Source organism: Octopus sinensis, linkage group LG21, assembly GCF_006345805.1.
Source record: "Octopus sinensis linkage group LG21, ASM634580v1, whole genome shotgun sequence".
Taxonomy (NCBI): Eukaryota; Metazoa; Mollusca; class Cephalopoda; order Octopoda; family Octopodidae; genus Octopus; species Octopus sinensis.
The window spans coordinates 23,829,671-23,849,619 of NC_043017.1; the positions used below are offsets into that span (position 1 = coordinate 23,829,671).

Below are 19,949 nucleotides of genomic sequence, written 5' to 3' on the forward strand. Positions count from 1 at the left end.
TATACCTTTATGACACATCTCAATGTCATATTGTTAGTTTTACTGGTGTATATTTAGTTGTTTTTATTTTTTTAAATATTTTTATTACTAGATTCAACTAATTCTTAAATTTTCTACAATTCAAAATGTCCAAACCAGAAGTTGGGTGGAGCTCTACTAAAAAATTTTTTGAAAGTTTTGGTTGAAATCAATGTATAACATTGCTGGTTTCTTTTATAAAATCCATGCCACAAATTTACAGGCCAGGAGAAAATGGTAATTTGCGATGTTAATGATTTTTCCCATTGATTATAATTGAGAATAAATTTGATCATAGATCTGAATTACTGGAATTTTCTAGTCTTGAAATTTTTTTAACAGAGGTGACAAATTTTGGTGTAATTTAATATCCTTAAATCCTTAAAAATGTTTTAGCCCGAAGGCCGCGGCCATACTGGGGCACCACTGCTGAAAAATAGGTTGCTCTAAAGTAGAGAGCAATGCCCATATGTGTTAGAAAGATCGACTGATCTCTTCCGTCCTTGTCAAGGGGAGTGCTAACCGTCTCTCCTTTTTTACATTTTTTTTTACAAGTCATCAAACCAGGAGTTCAGGAGTATAAGTTATAAATACTAACAAAAAAATTTCCTGAGGGGGAGAGGATAGATGTTCAATCCACACTTGATGAAAATTCATTAGATAATTAATTACATTTTTCTGATTCTCTTCAAAACAAATTCAATCACAAATCAAGCATATATACTGGCACATGAGCTAAAATATAACCCAGAGGAAGTTTAGCTTTACGTACTATTTAGCCAGTGTACTGTGTCATGATGGAGGGATAAAAGAGAAAAAATTTTTTTAAATGGTTTACATACTTTCAAACCTTCAGTTTAACAGCAATTTGAGAAAATCAAAAGATCTCTGGTAACACTAAGAACAATTGAAAAAGTAATTCATGTTAAAAAAGTATTCCATGAAAATAAATAATAGCAATATTTTCATAAATAAATAGGTATAAAGCCTGAGATTTTTAAGAGAGGGAAAATGGGAGGAGTAACGGTCATGCAGATAAATGCACAACCAAAGTCTTACACATATTCACAACATAAAGAAATATCACTACTAGGCACTGCACGCATATTATATTAGAATAGTGTCAGTACAAGAGAAAATACAAAACCAAAGCAAAACACTGCCCCAGGCCAAGGAATACAGTGTTGTGCTCAGTAGTGCAGTAAAAGCACGCAATAAAAATAAGACTACTATAATAATAATGATGATAATAATAATAATAATAATAATAATGGAAGTTTAAAAAATACATTATAAAGATAACCAGGTGAGATCATTTCCAGCAGATATTGCCTTCAACATTAATAAACACCCTCCTGTATAATAAGAGGTTTATAATCTGCTTTGCTAATTGCAAAGATTGATCCTTCGGATTTGTCCTCAGATAAGCAACAAATTCAGATTTCTGGTGCCACTGATTTAAAAAGATTTTCCTTTTCAATTAATTTTAGTCTTATTTATTAATTTTTTTCTTTTTGTATTTTTGTTGGTGGTTTTTTTTTTTAGTTTATTTTTCTTTCTGTTTCAATATTCTTATTTTATACTTGCCCTTTTGGAAGTAATTTTCTGTGGTTCCACAATGAAATTGTGCCTTCTCGACATCATCGAAATAAAGTAAAATCTATTTTGATTCTACATATATATATATATGTGTGTTTATATATATATATATGTGTGTGTGTCTATATATATACGTGTGTATATATATATATATATATATATATATATATACACACATACATAAATATTCATATATATAAATATTCACACATTTATATATATATAAATATTCACACATTTATATATATATATAATATTCATATATATATATAATATATATATATATATGCATATGTATATATGTTCTACACATTTGTCATTTCAGTTACAATAGATTTCTTTTCATTGTCTTCATCTGCAAATGGAAAATTTGTTAATCCTAAAGGCAGTGGTTTTGTGAGGTTAGTGCTGCTGGACTCAGCTGCTGCTCTTTGAGGTCTGTCTGATTGGCCTCTGTTTCTTAAAATGTCAACATTGGAATTAACTGGACAATTTAGTTTTGTAGAATTTGGCTCAAATATGACGCTGATTTGTGGACTTTCACTGCTTTTTCTATTAGCTTCTTTACTCTTCCTTGGTGCCACCTGTGGAGAAATTTCATGGTGTGTGTCTTCCAGATGGGTAGGTGCCTCAAGCTGCAACACCTTTTTTTTTACAGATGAATCTTCTAAATTATCTGAAAATTCTGTATCTGTCAGGTCTGCCAATGCCTTTGAACTAATTGTGAGTCGTGGAGAGCTAGGAATATGAGGATTATCATCAGTACACTCACTTATTTGGGAGTCTGGGTTGTAATCAATACTGTCTCTTGGGCAATCTCTGATAATCTTCACCTCAGGAACAGTTACTTGTTCCAAGACACTGTTCATTGATTTATTGGTAAGTTCACACAAGAGATGTAAAGCTGATCGCACCTCATGATGAACTCTGTTCATTTCTTCTGTTAGACAGATTATCTGTTCTTTCATTTGACACTTTTCTACTGAACTGTTTTCAAGATTTTTCTGACTGTCTTCTTTTTGAGTTTTAACTGGAAGAAAAATAATGAAGACATGTAGTTTATCAAAGAACTCTCCAAGAATACAGCACACACACACACACACACAGATATAGCACATATATGTTGAGTCAGATGGAAGATAACATAGTAGTAGAATTGAGAAAGTAATGAAAGTTAAGAAGCAATTCTGGAAGGAAAGGAAAAATTAGGGATCAAAGAACTATAACAGGTAGTGAAAAGAAAAGCCAAACATTGGACTTTTTTTTAGTCAAGAGAGACACAGTTTCCAAATGTTCTGTGACATGAGGATCAGAAGTGTGAAGTGTTCTGCATTGCAAAGTAATGTATCAGAATGAATCAGAGATTCATTAGTAAGAAACCTGCATGTAAAAGTTAACACCACATTCACCTTCACTGACTCCAAGAAGAATTAAACATGGGAATGCTGTCACAGACAGTGGGACTACCCAAATAGACCCAACAAGGGAACAGTTACTAAGATTGATAGATCTATAGTTGGAGTGGATATCTTTATATATAAAAGTAAGGTTGTGTGTCTGTCTCCTACGATTTAGATTCCTAACTACTCCCACATTTTGCGGTGCAGTTTAACCAAAACCGGGTATCTTATAGTCGTGATTAATATCGAGCCCTTCTGGGTATTAGCGCATGTCTACGATGAGTCTACAATTTAAAAAATAATTTACCATCATTTTTTTCCATTTTAATGCATTTTTTTCGCTATTATATAAGGGAAGTAACTCTCTAAAAATGTCTACGATGAGTCAACGATTTAAAAAAAATTTACCATCATTTTTTTTCCATTTTTAATGCATTTTTTTGCTATTTTTTGGCTATAACTCTCTAAAAATGCTTTATAGTTATTTCCCTTATAAACCCGAGCAACGCCGGGTGATACTGCTAGTTATGGATATGAAAGAGGGAAAACAGCTTGACCATCAAGCATAGCTACTGAGATGACAAAATCTTCTTAGAAGAAAAAGTAGTGGGAGGAGAAGAAATGTGTACAAGGGCAAGTGAGATTTTTAAAAGAAGCAACTGCAGAGGCCTCGAACTGATAGGCCAAGTTATGAAAGAGATAATGTTGTAACACAACTAATTAGGAAGATAATTAGCTTAGATGAGATATACTTCAAGTTCATACTAAGATGGGGTACCACTAATACCCCCCTTTCAAGTGAGAAAACCACAGGAGAAGTTCTTAACAGAGATCAAGCCACAAAGTCTAGTACTTCTTGATCTAGAGCAGGTGTCACTAAGAAAACTCGGAGTGGCTTGTAGGAACTACATAAGTCATGTATCCAAGCAAGATAATATTTCTCTTCATCATTCCTTGGCAAATAGCACAATGGCTAAACTTTTTCCATGGAAGATTGCAAACAAAGAACACAGCTTGTATGAAGGTGAAGTTATTTACATTTAGCACATGATGTCAAGACAAAGAAACATGAACACACACACACACACACACACATAGTTCATAGACTTCAATTTTACAGAATTTCTTTGCTGAATGCTAACATTCTTGGACTAAATCTAAGCTCTCCCTGAACATGTTTTTCATTGTCTACATTTACCAGATATCAATGTTTGCACTTTGCTAAGAAAAAAAAAACATAGCAAAATTACAAAACGAATCAAAAGATGAAATCAAATCAAGACTTACGTTTTTTCATTTCTTGTATTTTTCTCCTTAATGTATTCTGTATATTCTTACGTTTTGTGATTTTTTCCACGACATTTTGGAAGTTTACTTTTCCTTTTATGTGTGCATTATTTCCAATTTCCATGTCCTCCCTGCAGAATAAAATAAACTTAATTCAATAGACTGAGATCAACTGATAAAAAGAAAAAGAATCAAAGATAACAAAATTGCTGCACATGATTTTTGTTTTCAACGATTATATATGTTGTGTGTTCAGCTTCTCAAAAAGAGAATTGACGATAAATGTTGGAAAGATACAGCTGGAAAGTGGGCTCAGAAATTTCATTAATGACACCCAAATAATAACAACATTGTGCAGAAAATTTGGGTGGGGGTCAGTAAGTGTTATTTCCTATTTGCTTCTATCTAGAAATCAAAGGAAATGACTACTATCCCCTTCAAACTTTGTTTTTTGTGACCTGGCCATCAATGTTTTGAAACTGACCGATTTTCCATTACATTTCAGACAGATTCAGTGCTGAGATGCTGTAGCAGAAATATCATTATAGCAAATATTCTTCTCAATGTTCCTTAGTGGCTGACAATATGTGCATCTCTGATCATGAGCAGGAGAAGTGAGGAAGTATCATAGCCATATGTTGAAAGGGATTCTTAGGGGTGTGAATAAATGTAACAAAAGCAAAGTTTGAAGGAAATATTAGCCATTTTTCATATTTTTAAGGGATACGTAAATAAGAAATAACAGTTGCCGCCCAAAGACAAAAATCGTGTTACGCAATGTTATCTTTGAGAAACAAGAGACTTGATAGAGTGATATTTAATGTAAAATAAATCACTGAGATAAATTTCACACAGATACCATCCATGGTAAGGTTAGTAATAATGCATGTCAAACACTGAGCATTAAAAAAATCTAATTAGAAAAAAACTAATAGATGAAGGAAAGACAACTTAAGTTTAATGGCTAAGATTATTTTAATGCTTTAACATTCAAATGGGCCATATATGACCAAAATATTTAAACTTTTTATGTTGAAACTTACCAGATCTGACCTCTCACATTAACCCTACAATGCCATTCTAAAACTAAACAAGTGAATCATAGAAATCCTGAAGCTATGAGACAATGCATGATTAATTCAAAACAATGTGAATAAATAAGCATCACCTTATTAACTGTATATATATGACTGAGAAGTGACAAAATCAAAGTTGCAGTTTATATAATTTGTTCCCAAATGATATTAACTGCACCTTGTGTTTATCATAATTTCTCCTATATTCACTTTGCAAGTCATGACCAGTAATACTGCTATGTAAAGCAGTAATGACAGCTGTCTGCTGAAAGTAGCCTGGGTGATGATACTCAATACAGAGCTCTAAACTCATCAGTAGCAGTCGTACATCACACTGCACACATAAGATATTTATATAACTGGTTACTGCATAGTTTGCATCTAGGAAATTCCACTCTCAAAGTATTAGTGAATCTGATGCTGTAGGAGAAAACGTTTGTCTATGGTTTCACATTCTGAGACTGAAAAAGGAAGCATACTATTGTACAGCGAATAAAATATTGTTTTAACTGTTGATTAAGAAGTGCTATTGTTGAAGATTAGCAAATTATATGAAAATAATTTAAAAACACTTCTTATATATAAGATTTTCAGGAAAAAATATTTTAACACTTTAGCATTTAAACTGGTCACATCCAACCAAAATATTCTACCCGTTTCATGTTCACACTGTCCAGATCTAGCCTCTCACACCAACTTTATAATACCATACTAAAACTTAAGAGTTACCTCATCGAAATCTCAAAGCTAGAGGATAATGCATGATTAATTCTAAACAAAATGAACAAATAAGTATTACTTTTGACAGAATAATGTAAGAGCTAAAAGGTTAACATAATTTGGTCTGTACTGCTATTGCAAACATTAAATATAAGTTGTACTATGATGACTTAACTAAAACAAACTGCATGAAGTCCTGTTAAAATTAATAAAACATATTTATAAGGAGTCTGAAGCTCATACTTTATTTGTGAAAAGCTGAAAAAAAAACATAAATAAACAACATTTTGGTTGCATGTAATTAATCATGATACTATAATCAACTTAAAGTTAATAAAAGATATGATTTGGTTATTTTCAAAACTCTAAAAGAATACTATTCTATAACATCAATTGGATAGTAAATTATAAATGATATACGTTTCCTGATATTGGGACTACTAACTAACAAAAAATACTCACCAACTATTCACTGTTTTTGGCTAGTTACAACAGTGAGCTCTAATTGCTATGTTATCTATTTCTAATTAGGGAGACAAACTCAGTGTGAGATATATTTGTAATAAGACACAATATCTGTTACAAAATATAAGCAATCAACCCATTTGCTAGTAAGGCTGATGTCCTGAGTAAAAATAGCTCTTATTAAAGACTGACTACACATACATTTACATATATGCATATAAATATATATAATAATATTAGGGAATAAATCCAAACTTATAGGGAAAAATTAGATTTAGGATTATATATATACATTTTCACACATGACAAACTCATAAGTACATATTATTCAATAACAAAATATTTCATCCTGTACCGTAAGAGATAAAGAAGGTTGAGATAATTAAGGTTAAAACATATCAGGAACAATCATAAAATAATTTTTGGTTCACAATGAGCATAAAATTGTTGGATGACAACAAGCATAAAATAAAATGAATGTCAGGTGACAATGAATATAAAATAAAAATGATTATTCAGTGACAATGACCATGTGATATTTGCACTGAGTGGAAAGTTAGTTTCTTAAAACTGTAAATTTGATTGATGATGGACTGGGTAGTCTTTGTACAGGGTGTTACAAAATGTGGGGGAAAAAAAAAGTTTGACAATCTAAAGAAGCTCTATAAATAATTGGTATATTGTAATTGGAAATGATTGTAACAGTGGACAGCGCTTGAGTATTCAAATGAACATGCAAAGATTCCCAAGGACAATATTCACCAGACAACATAGATAGGATACTTAGATTGACATAGGGTGATTAACTAGTGAGCTGGACACAAATATAAAAGGATATTGGAGATAAAATGCTGATATATTTTACTAATTTTCATTTGAGTTGGAGTTTAATTTCAGAGAATGCCTCATTATGACTATAATGACGAACATAGATGATGAGGCTTGTTATGAACTTACGAAGCCACTGGACTTGAACGAATTGACAAACTCATATAACTGGGTCCTAAAAACAGTCAATTCTAAATTTATATGAAATCCAGATCAGAGACTCAGTTTCTGAGAATTTAGTTGCACAATGACATTCAACATTGCTGCCAATATAACAATGAATGTTTTACACAGATATTATATAACAGACTTATAGCTGGAGGATGTACAGTTTGTGCTTTTTCATTATATATATATAATGATGAAATTAATTGTATACAGTGCTCAGGTGCACCACAATTATATATTAACAGAGGACCATTATATATCAACAATAAAAGTAAACATTTCTAGGTTAAAAAGAAAATGAAGTTGAGTACTTAGGTTACCTAGTTGGTTTTTATCATTCTGTAGCAGTGAATACACCAATGAGTAATAAACGATGAGAAATCTTAATGAAAAGGTTCTCATAAAAAAAGAAACTTAACAAAAAAATGAAGTGAAAAACAAAATAGAGATGAAGAAAAATAAAGGAATAAAAATAGAAACAAAATATTGTTTTAAATTTTAAAAATTAAAACATCACATGATCATGTAAATTAAATATCAAATTACAGCAAAAAAAAATCATGATTTTGGCAGTATTTTTTCTTTCTGTATTTGTTTTAAATACATCAATTATCTTGCCAGTGGTCTTTTTTTTTTTTTAGTTATATATATGTATATAATCAGCTGGGTGTTGGAATTAATGAGGAGAAATTCTAGCCATTGAACTATTTCAATAATGAAGACTGCTTTGATTTTGTGCTTTTCTAGCGGTGAGGAAGCTCTCTCCACACTGACTGCCAGATTGTGCAAGCAATATTCCATGAGAAAGCTGACCTGGAAATTGTACTGGAAGATGAGAAGCTGGCATTATTTCTTGGTACTGGCATAGAAGTTCTTCTTTGTTGTTGTTTTTGAAGTTTTGGAAATGTGTTCCTGCCAAGATAAGCCATTTAAAGGTGACTTAAGGAACTTGGTAATATTTAAGTCAAGAATAACAACATTGATTATAATGAAAATCTAATCATATTTCTCGACCACTAAAGACAGACTGGTTGTGGTATTGTTGAAATGTAGAACATGATGCTACTCTCTCACATATCTCTTCAGATTTGACAAAAATTTGTAAAAGCAAACTCTGAAAAAGCTTTCCTTATATAATTATTTTTGTTTAAATTTAAAAGTGTTGCTGATTTGCTACCCGTACATAGTCTACCTTGTTAGTTACTTGATCACAACTTGTCTTTATAATTATCATTATGGCTGGTTTTACATCCCTTTGTCCCTTTTCAATGTTAGCACAAATTGATACATTGACTTTTTTGTAATATTTATTAGTTCTTATGAGGTAAAGACCATACAATCAAGGTACGCTAAACCCAAATCAATAAACTAGTTTCAGTTAGTACTTAAAGTAAGTTCATTTTGTTTATATTGCCATACCTTTGAGAAAGGTATGACCATCACAATATCATTTCCTCTTTTTCTAAAGAATATAAACCTCTGAGCTAATAAAATAAACATAAGTAAATTCTTCTGTGTGGAGGTACATGGCCTAGTGGCTAGAGCAGCGGACTCGCGGGTTCAAATCTCAGACTGGGCGATGTGTGTGCTTATGAGTGAAACACCTAAGCTACACATGGCTCCAGCAGAAGGTAATGGCGAACTTCTGCTGACTCTTTCGCACAACTTTCTCTCACTCTTTCCTCCTGCATCTCGCAGCTCACCTAGAACGGACCGGCATCCCATCCAGGTGGGGAACCTATACGCCAAGGAAACTGGGAAACCAGCCCTATGAGCCAGGCATGGCTCGAGAAGGAACAAAAAAAAAAAATTCTTCTGTAACACCTAATGTTATCAGATCCAATCACTCATTCTTTCACAAGTTTTCAATTTCTCAATAACAAATTCCAGTATGTGGCTCACAGAAACATCTTTACTTTCAATTCTTCTAATCAGTCCATGTCCAACTCTTCTCTTTCCTGTTAGGAAAAGTTTCTCTCAATAGGAAAGAGCATAAAAATGGCCAAACATTGAAGACTAAACAGAATGTTTTATCTATTTTAGTATTAAATTTTTTGAGTGTTTGAAGAAAAAAAATGAAGCAGTTTGCAGCACATATTTTCTGGTCAAATAAATTGGTCTGTATAGAGTAGTGTATTTTTAATAAAATCCCAATGCAGTTATTTACAGAGGCAAAGACTGAACACGTGTTCAGTATAACATTACCTTTACAGACACTGTTTCAATATTTATATAATAAGGATGACCTAAGAAAAATGCCAAACATAGTAAAGTGTGTGTTAAAGTGTTTGGTGCAATGAACCAAGTTAGTTTAATTAATTCAAATTACACCCTAGGGATTAGAAGTAATCATTATCTTAATGGCTAATTTGGTTAAAGAGAAAACCCAAAATACAAACCAATAAAATATATAATGAACTCAGGGGGGCTAATTAGATCTTTGGAAGTATAGTGACACTCCAGGCAGTGAACCAAGAAGTACTCTTTCAAGTATTATTACACTGTTCATATACAAAATTCTAATATCTGGTAAGGTGTTTAGGCTATGCTTTACTAATGAGGCCTAACAAGACAGAAATATGTCCAGAGTTGTCACAGCACTGCTAAAGATCACACTTACTTCCCACAGCATCCAACATTTAATTTTAATTCCAGAGTTGTCTCACTTGTTCTTCTTGACCAGAATCAATCATTAAGATAACTATAGTTTCTCATTAATAGCAGTGTAATTTGAATTAATTGAAATACCCTGCCTCATTACATCAAGTGTGTTAATGTCCACTCTATTTACACTCTGTTATAGCTTAAGAGTCAGACTATAGCAAAGCATTTATCCAGTTCTGCACTTAGCAGAGGTAGAGTATGAGTGAAGTCATGTTTGGATGCTATGAAAGAAAATAGGAAATAGAGAAGTACATCAGCAGGAATCAGAAAGCAATGGGTTTCCCAAATGACATGTCTCATGAAAATAAATGACACTAAGAATTTATAAGGTTAAAATACACTAAACCAGGGGAATAAAAAAAAACTGTTTAGATTGGAGGTGTAACTGCATTTCTATAAATGTACTTGCATGCAGCACTGACGAAGGAAAAAAATAATATAAATATGCTATTCATTGATTTAAGATGGATGAGTATATTACTAGCAGAGTATATTTTTTAAATAATTCACTTAGAAGGAGGGACCTCCATAGAAACTAGTAAGGTTCTAATTAGAAACATAATTCAGGTGACAGAAAGAATGAAAAACATAAATCTTCCAGAAATAATTAATACATTGAAAGCATCAGGGTGGGTAACGTTGTTACACTTAGTTATTTGCTACACTAATCATATATATATATATTATCAGTGTATATAAATATGAAAATCCTGGTGTGTTTCAGTAGCTTATTAGCAGAATCTTATTGAACGGTGTGTGTCAGTAGTAAGATATGTGAAGGAAAGCAGATACAATAAATAGGGTAAAAAATACTGAACATTAAAGCCAATAGATAATGATATTAAAAGTAAAAATCATAGTAATTATAGGATGAGGTTTGAATAGATTAGCAGTTCCTAAATGGTGTTTCAAAGAACACTGGTGTACTGTGGGATGTAGCTGTGTGCATTATGAAAACAATAAAATTATATTTATACAAAACTGTGCAAAAAAAAAAAAAAGAAACTTTAGTTCTAAGTATATTCTAAAATCTTGAGAACTATACTTTGTTTACTCAATTAACAAGCACTTAATGACTTTTAAGTTCAAATTATTTATAAGTTTATATGGGTTAAGATATATAAATACTACTTTTAAAAGAGTTTATAGTTTTATGCATAATGTGCACAAAATATTGAAATTTGCTCTAAAGTGCAGAGTAAGTAAAAAAAACAAAGTCTGGGAACCACTGAAATAAGTATTCATAGACCTGCAAAAGATGTGTTCCTTTTACTGTATGGTTAACCATTTTACAGCAGAAATCTGATATATCCATTCAAAATTTCATTACCCTTAACTGCAGAAAGCAGTTTTATATACCAGTCTATCTTTTGTTGATGAACCAATTATTTTAATCAATTCAATGTCATGTTTAAACCATTTTTTTTTTTTTGAAATATATGAAAATCATTGAGGCAATGTGACTGGCAGAAAATACCAATTTCATTTTTTGGTAAATACAACATCATTACTGGATTAACCATGACATTTAATTTCGCAGTCAAAAGGTTAATAACTTCAGAAGTTTTAGCAATAATCAGTCATGAGTTAGACTGATTAATTTCATTAATGAAGGCTACCAGTTCTTATAAACCTGGGCAATAAGATATGTGATGATAAATGAAAATGTGATATGATATATTGAGTACACAATAGAGATTGTTTCTCCTTCAGATATATATTATTTCTGTCAATGAGAAATATTAATAAACAGTTTGTTTGTTACATAGATGGCATTGGAAAGTGTATTTGTCTGTAAAAAGCAATAAAGTATCTCTGTTGTAAAATAACAAGGAAGATTGCTTACAGCAGCAAGATAGTAATAAAAACAATTACAAAAATTTGTCCAAATACAATTGAATAAAAATAAGATAATTTAAAGAAGAATAAAGCAAGTTTTGCCTCACATGTACTAAAGACAATATCCACACAGATATCTGCATCAACCCATAGTATAAATTTCAATACATAATTACCTAAACAAACACGCACACACATGTATACATATATTCTGATATCATTAATTGAAGGACTTTTTGCGAAGTTTACTAGGAAATTTCAACATCTATTCCTGTGCACGACAGTATCTGAATCGTTAAGTATCTATAACATTGAAACATAGACAAACTGATTGAGTCTGCTCCCTACATTATGATCTACAGGAACTATAACAGAGTAATCACTACTATCAAGCTAAATGTAAGTGCATAACCTGTTGGAGCTGGGTTTCATTTGAGGTGGGCTGGATGTGTCAAGGAAGACATTACATTGTTACTCTGGACAGAACTTGCTTATACATATACAACTGTACCTTTTCCGTAGCCATCTTCGAATTAAGTTGTTTCTTCCAAAATTATCAATATCACTGCATTGAGGAAAAAAAAGAATATCAGATGAAACTGGTGAAAAAGACTGCGGCTATATCTTGATTTCTATGGTTCAGTGACAGTAACAGCTTTTCATTTCTTACAATGAAATTTTGGAATGACATACTGGTGATACTAAAAAGGACTATTCTAAGCATCATAATAAGGTAGACTTTAATACTGTTTTATAAAATACAACCATCTGCCAACAAAAGTAGACAACGTTCATGTAAAATGTTCAACAGATAAGATATTGATCTACCAGCACAAGGAGGCAATTTGTTGTGTCTATAAGTAGTGTTTCATTTCATCTAGCTTTCGGTGACCACCAAGTCTTGAAATGTTACCTATAATAACTCCTGTGATATAAAGAGAAAAACAGTTTTAATTAGCTTGATTTTTATAAAATAAGGACCAAAATGCTGACCTAGTCATCTCTGTGATTGTTTGAGAGCCTTATTTTGTACCCGATGTCATCATATGCCACATACCTTCTATGGTTTGTGGTGTGCTTTAAGTACATTACCAGTAGCACTAGGACTCCACATTAAACTCCAATTTGCTAATATTGCACATTTATAATAATAATAATGAAATTATTGTATACAGTGCTCAGGTGCACCACAACTTGTCAGAAAGTGCATATAAAGTACATGCAGTAATGTAGAAATGTCTGGAAAGCGAACAGTGTATGAGTCAGATACATGCTTGTGTGAGTATGGAGGGGAGAAAATCAAGTGTAGTGTTGGCGAATCTCAGGTAGCATGGAAGTTTTGAAGGATGCAGTGCTCCGACAACTAACCACTGATGCCGGCAGTTTGTGCCATGCTTCAGCAACTCTCAGCATGAAAAAATGTTTCCTGAAGTCATGGGAGCTGTGCTGTTTTCTTACTTTGTAAATATGTCCACGGGTGTTAGATAGGTGGAGTTTGAAGAGGTGCTCAGAGTTATTGTTTGTGCGATGGTTGATAATTTTATGGGTGTCTGCCAAGTCAGCTGCCAGACGTCGGAGTTTCAATGTGTCCATGCCCAGGGAAGTAAGGCGTTCAGGATATGGCAAATGCCTGATGGAGGGTATTCTTTTGGTTGCACGTCGCTGAACAGCTTCCAGACGATTGATGTCCTGGGCAAGATAGGGATTCCAGACCGGTGATGCAAATTCCAGGTGAGGTCTTACCATAGCTATATAAAGCCGCAGATAGATAGCCGGAGAGCGGCTCACAAAGGATTTGGTGAGTGATACCAAGACATCCTCAGCCTTCTTGACAATTTTAGCGATGTGTTTTGTCCAACGCAAATCACTGTCGACAATAACACCCAGGTCACGTTCACTTGACCAAGTATAATGTAGCATATATTTGGGGATAAGCTAAACTGTAGGGACAGAGCCAAATAAAATTGAGAGAATAACAAAGATCAAATTTCAAAACCATCTTTGTATACTCATTTCAATAATTTTATGCAATTCTAAAATTATTTCATCAGCCAAAGTTCATCAAAATATTTTCTTCTGTACATATTTCAAATAAATTTTCCTGATGGAATAATGCTATGATTATAATATAATTATTGAAACGAGTGTACAAATGAAGGTTTCAAAATATCAAAACTTTGTTTTTTGTTATATCAATGATATGTTTTGTTTGTGAAATGTAAATGTTACCATGTAAATATGCCCAACTCAGAGTATGTATAAACTTTAGTTCCTGCAACAAATTTCTTGTTTATGTAATTCTGATGAGTTTGATTTGGCACATGTCATTTCAAAGGCACCTGGAGAATAATCCATAGTTGCATATATTATTGTATAATATAGCAAGATTGATAAAATCAAATTCAGATGAAACAATTGTAAATTGATGCATTAAAAAGACCTGCTCACTGAATTCTTTTTGGTTGTAATTGTAAAAACTCAATGGATATTTGTGGATTTTTTAGACAAGTGTTTGAGAAAATGGTCTCCTGATAGCCAATACCCATGGATGAGCTTAATAGGGTAAACTCTTGGATTAATACTCAAATGAAATTATTATTATAGACCTAGATAGTGTGCATATATATATATATATATATATCATCGTCGTCGTTTAACGTCCGCTTTCCATGCTAGCATGGGTTGAACAGTTTGACTGTGGGCTGGTGAACCAGATGGCTGCACCAAGCTCCAGTCCTGATCTGGCAGAGATTCTATAGCTGGATACCCTTCCTAACGTCAACCACTCCGAGAGTGTAGTGGGTGCTTTTACGTGCCAGTAAGGCGATGCTGGTAACAATCCTGCTTGAATGGTGCCTCTAACATGCCACCAGCACGGAAGCCAGTTAGCCGCTCTGGCAATGATCACGCTCAGATGGTGTTCTTAGCACCCTACTAGCCGCTCTGGCAATGGTCACGCTCAGATGGTGCTCTTAGCACCCTACTAGCATGGGGCACAAGTGCCAGTAAGGCAGGGCTGGCAACAATTGTGCTCGTATTGTGCTCGTATGGTGCCCGCCATCGAATTTCACTTTGATTTTGATTTCGGTTTTGATTTCACTTGCCTCAATAGGTCTTTGCAAGCAGAGATTAGTGTTCAAAGAAGGAAACAGTACGCACAAGTGGGCTGGTTACACCCCTGGCACAAGCAAACGAGGTTACGGTCTCACTTGGCTTGCCGGGTCCTCTCAAGCACGTAAATTTGTTGTTCTGTTGAAATTTTCTTCCCTTTTGTTTCCTTTTAAGGTTTGTAGTTGAGTGACTCATCTTTCTATTAACTCTCATCCTTTCACTGTTGCAGTCCTCACATGTAAGTAGAGTTTCTATTCTCATAGATACTTTCCTCAAACATCTTATGGAACTCTCTTCTTGTTTCCAAGGTAAATATGATTTTCTTAAGTCTTTTAAATCTCGCATGGACTGTGTTACGATCCTTAGGGTAGCTTTCCATTAGATATTTTTCTTTCCTTTTGTATCTCCTAAATTACTGAGTGACTGTTTGAAACCTCTTTTATTGTTAGTTGGTTGTTGCCTTTTGGAAGGAACTTCCAGTTAAAAAAAAAAGGTAAATTTCTTTAAAGGACAGGAATGTATTCTTTGCGGCATGGAAGGTGTTTGTAAGCCATTTAGGAAACACACAAAAGCCGTTCGATTCACTTCAACATTTAAGTTTAATTTGTCAAAATATTTTCGTCGCTTTAAGATGGCGACCTGTTCACTGACAAAAATCCGTGCTAGGTCGTGGTCTTAAAGCAACGAAAGTATTTTGACAAATTAAAAAACTTAAATGTTGAAGTGAATCCAACGGCTTTTGTGTGTTTCCTAAATGGCTTACAAACACCTTCCACGCTGCTATTGTTTTTGTTTCAGCACACGATCTCAGATCAAATCACTTGCTATGCAGGTACATCTCCGTAAATGTATTCTTTCTTTTTTTTTATTCCATCTGGCCACTCCTAAGCTTCTCATAAATGAGGATGCTAAGATTTTCCGTTTTTGTCTTGACTGATACAAGCATTAAATACTGTCATAGATGCTGAGTCTTTATTGTTGAGAAAGAAGTGTGATACAACACATGCTTGTGTTTGACAAGCTTTAAACAGCTTTCTGGCTGTCTCTGCTTTGAATTTACAATATTATTATTATTAATTATTTTTAAGGCAGCAAGCTGGCAAAATCGTTAGCACACCAGGCAAGATGCTTAGTGGAATTCCATCCATCTTTACATTCTGAGTTCAAATTCTGCCGAGGTCTACTTTGCTTTTTGTCCTTTAAGGGTCAATAAATTAAGTACCAGTTGTACAACGGATCAATGTAATTGGCTTACCCTCTCCTCTGAAATTGTTGCCCTTGTGGCAAAATTTGAAACTGCTATTATTATTAATTTTCCAATACTGAAAATAGTACCAAGCTTGTTTACTTTAGGTACAATCACTGCTGATATCATGAAAACATTATTGTACCACAAAAAAAGAAAAAAAAAAGAAAATATCTAGAACCATTCAAATGTCGGGCCTCAACATCGCTGAGTAAGTACTCCTGGCAAACTCACATTCTCAACATAACAGTGACTACACCATAAAAGACTAGCTTCCTCTTCAGAGCCAGAAAATACTTCAGCCCATAATAACAACCCCTCTATAAAGCACAGGTGAGATCTACAATGGTGTACTGCTCTCACACCTAGGATGGTGCATCTGAGGATGTTGCTACACACAATGACATCTAAGAGTACATCCAAAGGAAAAGCACTTAGCTGATTGGTATGAAGTCATTCACCAACACTCCAACTTCTGACCCACACATAAAACTATATACCATTGCCTCACTCTGCCTTTTTCTATCATACTACAATAGCCTCTGTTCCTCAGACCTGGCTAGTTTTATATGTCCACTCAGACACTCTTAACATGCTCATCTCCTCTCCTTACATTATCCCTTTAGTGTCGTCCACCTGTAGCCCTGCACAAATCATTACAGCCACTTTGTCCTTCCCAATATGTCTGGAACATCCTCCCTGCAGGTATTTCTACAGCTGTTGTAGACTTGTAATAGCTCTAGAGTAATGTTAATGGTATCAATCTCATGTGTTTCTGGGGACTTCAGAAGACCATAGGTACTTCAAAAGGCCCCTTGCATTAGACTAGTAAAAAAAATCATATTTAGCTTTGAAATGATTGTTCAATCAGCTATAGATAATTTGAAAATATCCTGAAAATATTTTGAAGTTGTACTTGTCCAGCAAGTGACATAATCCAAGATGATGTGTTGAAACTGAAATAATTACATGGTAGAAGAGTCATTCTAGTCATTTATTAATGCACAAAATTGTTAAATTCACTTGAAATACATTTCATGAGGTGTCAACATTTTTGTTACACAACTGCAACCTTCTTTACTGATACAGTTTCACTGCAACTGTTTCAAAATTTGTTAACAGTCAGTTCTTATAGGCCTTCAGTTTTCTTTCATGTTCCTTTCTTTTTCTTACATATCCCTAAGAGAAATTTTCTTTTCGTCTGTTTGTCTTTTTTGTATTCCTGTAGATTACCTTCATGATATTTGTCATCAGTCAATCATCGTTAATTGTTTTCAGTTTCCATTTTCCTTATATAATTATGTGCTTTTACAATTGCATGCTTGTACTATTAGATGCTTATAATCTGAAAATAACGCTGATAAAGCATTATTTTCAGATTTTTTCCTCTGTTCTTTTCCATTTTTTCCTCTGTTCTTTGTAATAACACATGTAAAATATATTTAATCTATTTTAATCTAATTATTTTCTAAGATTTAAGCCACAACAGTGAAAAGTTCTGCTGTACCTTACATTTTATATGTAGCAACAGAAAGCGGATGGCAAAAATAATAATAAAAAAGAGTAAGTAAGAAAGTAGAGGAAGAAACTAGGGGAATGATAACAATATATATGATATTGTAAACAAAGCAAGGAAAACTGAAAATGACTAATGATGTCTAATGACTGACGTCAGAAGATGAAAGTCAATCTGCATAGCTCTAAGCTCAACAAAAATGTGAAGAGGAAAAAGAAGAGAAAGGAAAAACAACCCAATGTCTTTCAGAACTGGTTATTAACAAACTTTCAAACAGTTGCAGTGAAATTATTTCGGTGACCAGGTCACAGCTTAGTGATGTAAATTTTGATATCTCATAAAATATATTTAAAGTGAATTTAACATTTTTGCATGTTAATAAATGGCTAGAAAGGGTCTTCCATCATATAGTTATTCAGAAAATATTTTTTCAGGAAAGGTTTTTTTATTTTAAACAACTGAGTTTAAAATAGGCAAAAATTCTTGTAGGACAACCTGGAGAGGAAAAGAAACCTAATTGAATTAAATCAAAAATTAGAAAGCAGCAACAGCAAATGTTTCTTCTTTGGATGAGAAACTTCAGATCCATGTGGCAGTGAAAATCCAGAAACCAGTAGCAGCCATGGTTTTTACTACTTTTTTTTTCTAAGAAAAATCAAAACTGAAATGCAGAAAAGTGTTCGCCAAGAATTCATCTCCATTCCATGGTGCCTGTCAAATCAACAACAACAACAACAACAACAATAATAATCCTTTCTACTAAATGCACAAGGCCTGAAATTTTGGGGGATAAGCCAGTCGATTAGATCAACCCCAGTATGTAGCTGGTACTTAATTAATTGACCCTGAAAGGATGAAAGGCAAAGTCGACCTTGGCGGATATTGAACTCAGAACGTAGCGGCAGACGAAATACTACTAAGCATTTTGCCCAGTGTGCTAACAATCCTGCCAGCTCACCGCCTTAACAATAAGAATAATAATAATGATAATGAGGGTGATGATGACAATGTTGAAAATTCTTTTTATCTCAAAACTATGTTGTACATTAAATGATGCCAGTATAATAAAGGTATACACTTTATTGACAACGGAGAGATGAAAGGTAAAGATAACCAAACAATAATTCTGACTTCTCACATATGCAGAATACCACTTTTTTTAAAAAAAAGAAGGCAGTTGTTATAATTAACCTGAGTACTGGGTTGTTTCTTATTTTATCAACACTGCAAAGAATAAATAGTAAAAACTGACCTTGGTGAGATTTAAATCCAGAACATGAAAAGACACAAGGCATTCTGCCATTCGGCCTCAGAGTCAATCTAGCTAAAACCAAAGTCGTAATCAGTAGGAAGGTAGACAAATCACAAACACCTTCAGGTAGATGGCCCTGCTCGATCTGTAGAAAAGGTGTAGGTAGAAACTCTATAAGATGCACCAAGTGAAGCTATGGACACATAAGAGATGCAGCAATGTCAAAGGAAGGCTAACTAGGAAGATGGTTTTTGTATGTGGCAGATGCTCAGGAACAATAAACACTGAAAATGCTCTGAGACCAATTCCGTCACTTCCAGGGAGAAAAACTAGAAATAGTTGATAGTTTCCGTTACCTAGGTGACCAAGTCAGCAGCAGGGGTGGGTGTGCTGAAAGTGTAACTGCTAGAGTAAGAATAGCTTGGGCAAGTTCAGAGAGCTCTTACCTCTGCTGGTGACAAAAGGCCTCTGCACAGAGTGAAAGGCAGACTGTATGATGCGTGTTGTACGAACAGCCATGCTACATGGCAGTGAAACATGGGCCGTGACTGCTGAGGATATCGTAAGCTCGCTAGAAATGAAGCCAGTATGCTCGATGGATGTGTAAGGCCGGTACTCACACTCGGCAGAGTGTAAGTACCTTGAGAGAAAAGCTGGACCTAAGAAGCATCAGTTGGGTATGCAAGAGACGTTTGCGCTGGTATGGTCATGTGGCGAGAATGGATGAAGATAGTTGTGTGAAAAAGTGCCACACCCTAGC

General features: G+C 33.7%; 1 protein-coding gene and 1 non-coding gene across 7 annotated transcripts in view; both read right to left on the reverse strand.

Moving 5' to 3' along the window:
* Window positions 1-450: 450 nt before the first annotated feature.
* Window positions 451-563, reverse strand: LOC115223061. Its single transcript, XR_003882779.1, has one exon. It is a non-coding gene; the product is annotated as a U6atac minor spliceosomal RNA (small nuclear RNA).
* A 1,331-nt stretch (window positions 564-1,894) lies between these two features.
* LOC115222810 (potassium voltage-gated channel subfamily H member 8-like) overlaps window positions 1,895-19,949 on the reverse strand; it is a 196,530-nt gene continuing 178,475 nt past the window's right edge. For 2 of the 6 annotated variants that reach the window (XM_036512066.1, XM_036512065.1), the window contains exons 13-16: window positions 12,576-12,629; window positions 8,375-8,473; window positions 4,305-4,435; window positions 1,895-2,647 (exon numbers count right to left, since the gene is read on the reverse strand). In XM_036512066.1, the coding sequence (XP_036367959.1) occupies window positions 1,923-2,647; window positions 4,305-4,435; window positions 8,375-8,473; window positions 12,576-12,629 (1,009 nt within the window). In that variant the 3' untranslated portion in view covers window positions 1,895-1,922. The remainder of the gene's footprint in view (window positions 2,648-4,304; window positions 4,436-8,374; window positions 8,474-12,575; window positions 12,630-19,949) is intronic. The other 4 variants (XM_036512070.1, XM_036512069.1, XM_036512067.1 and 1 more) reach the window with 3 other exon arrangements.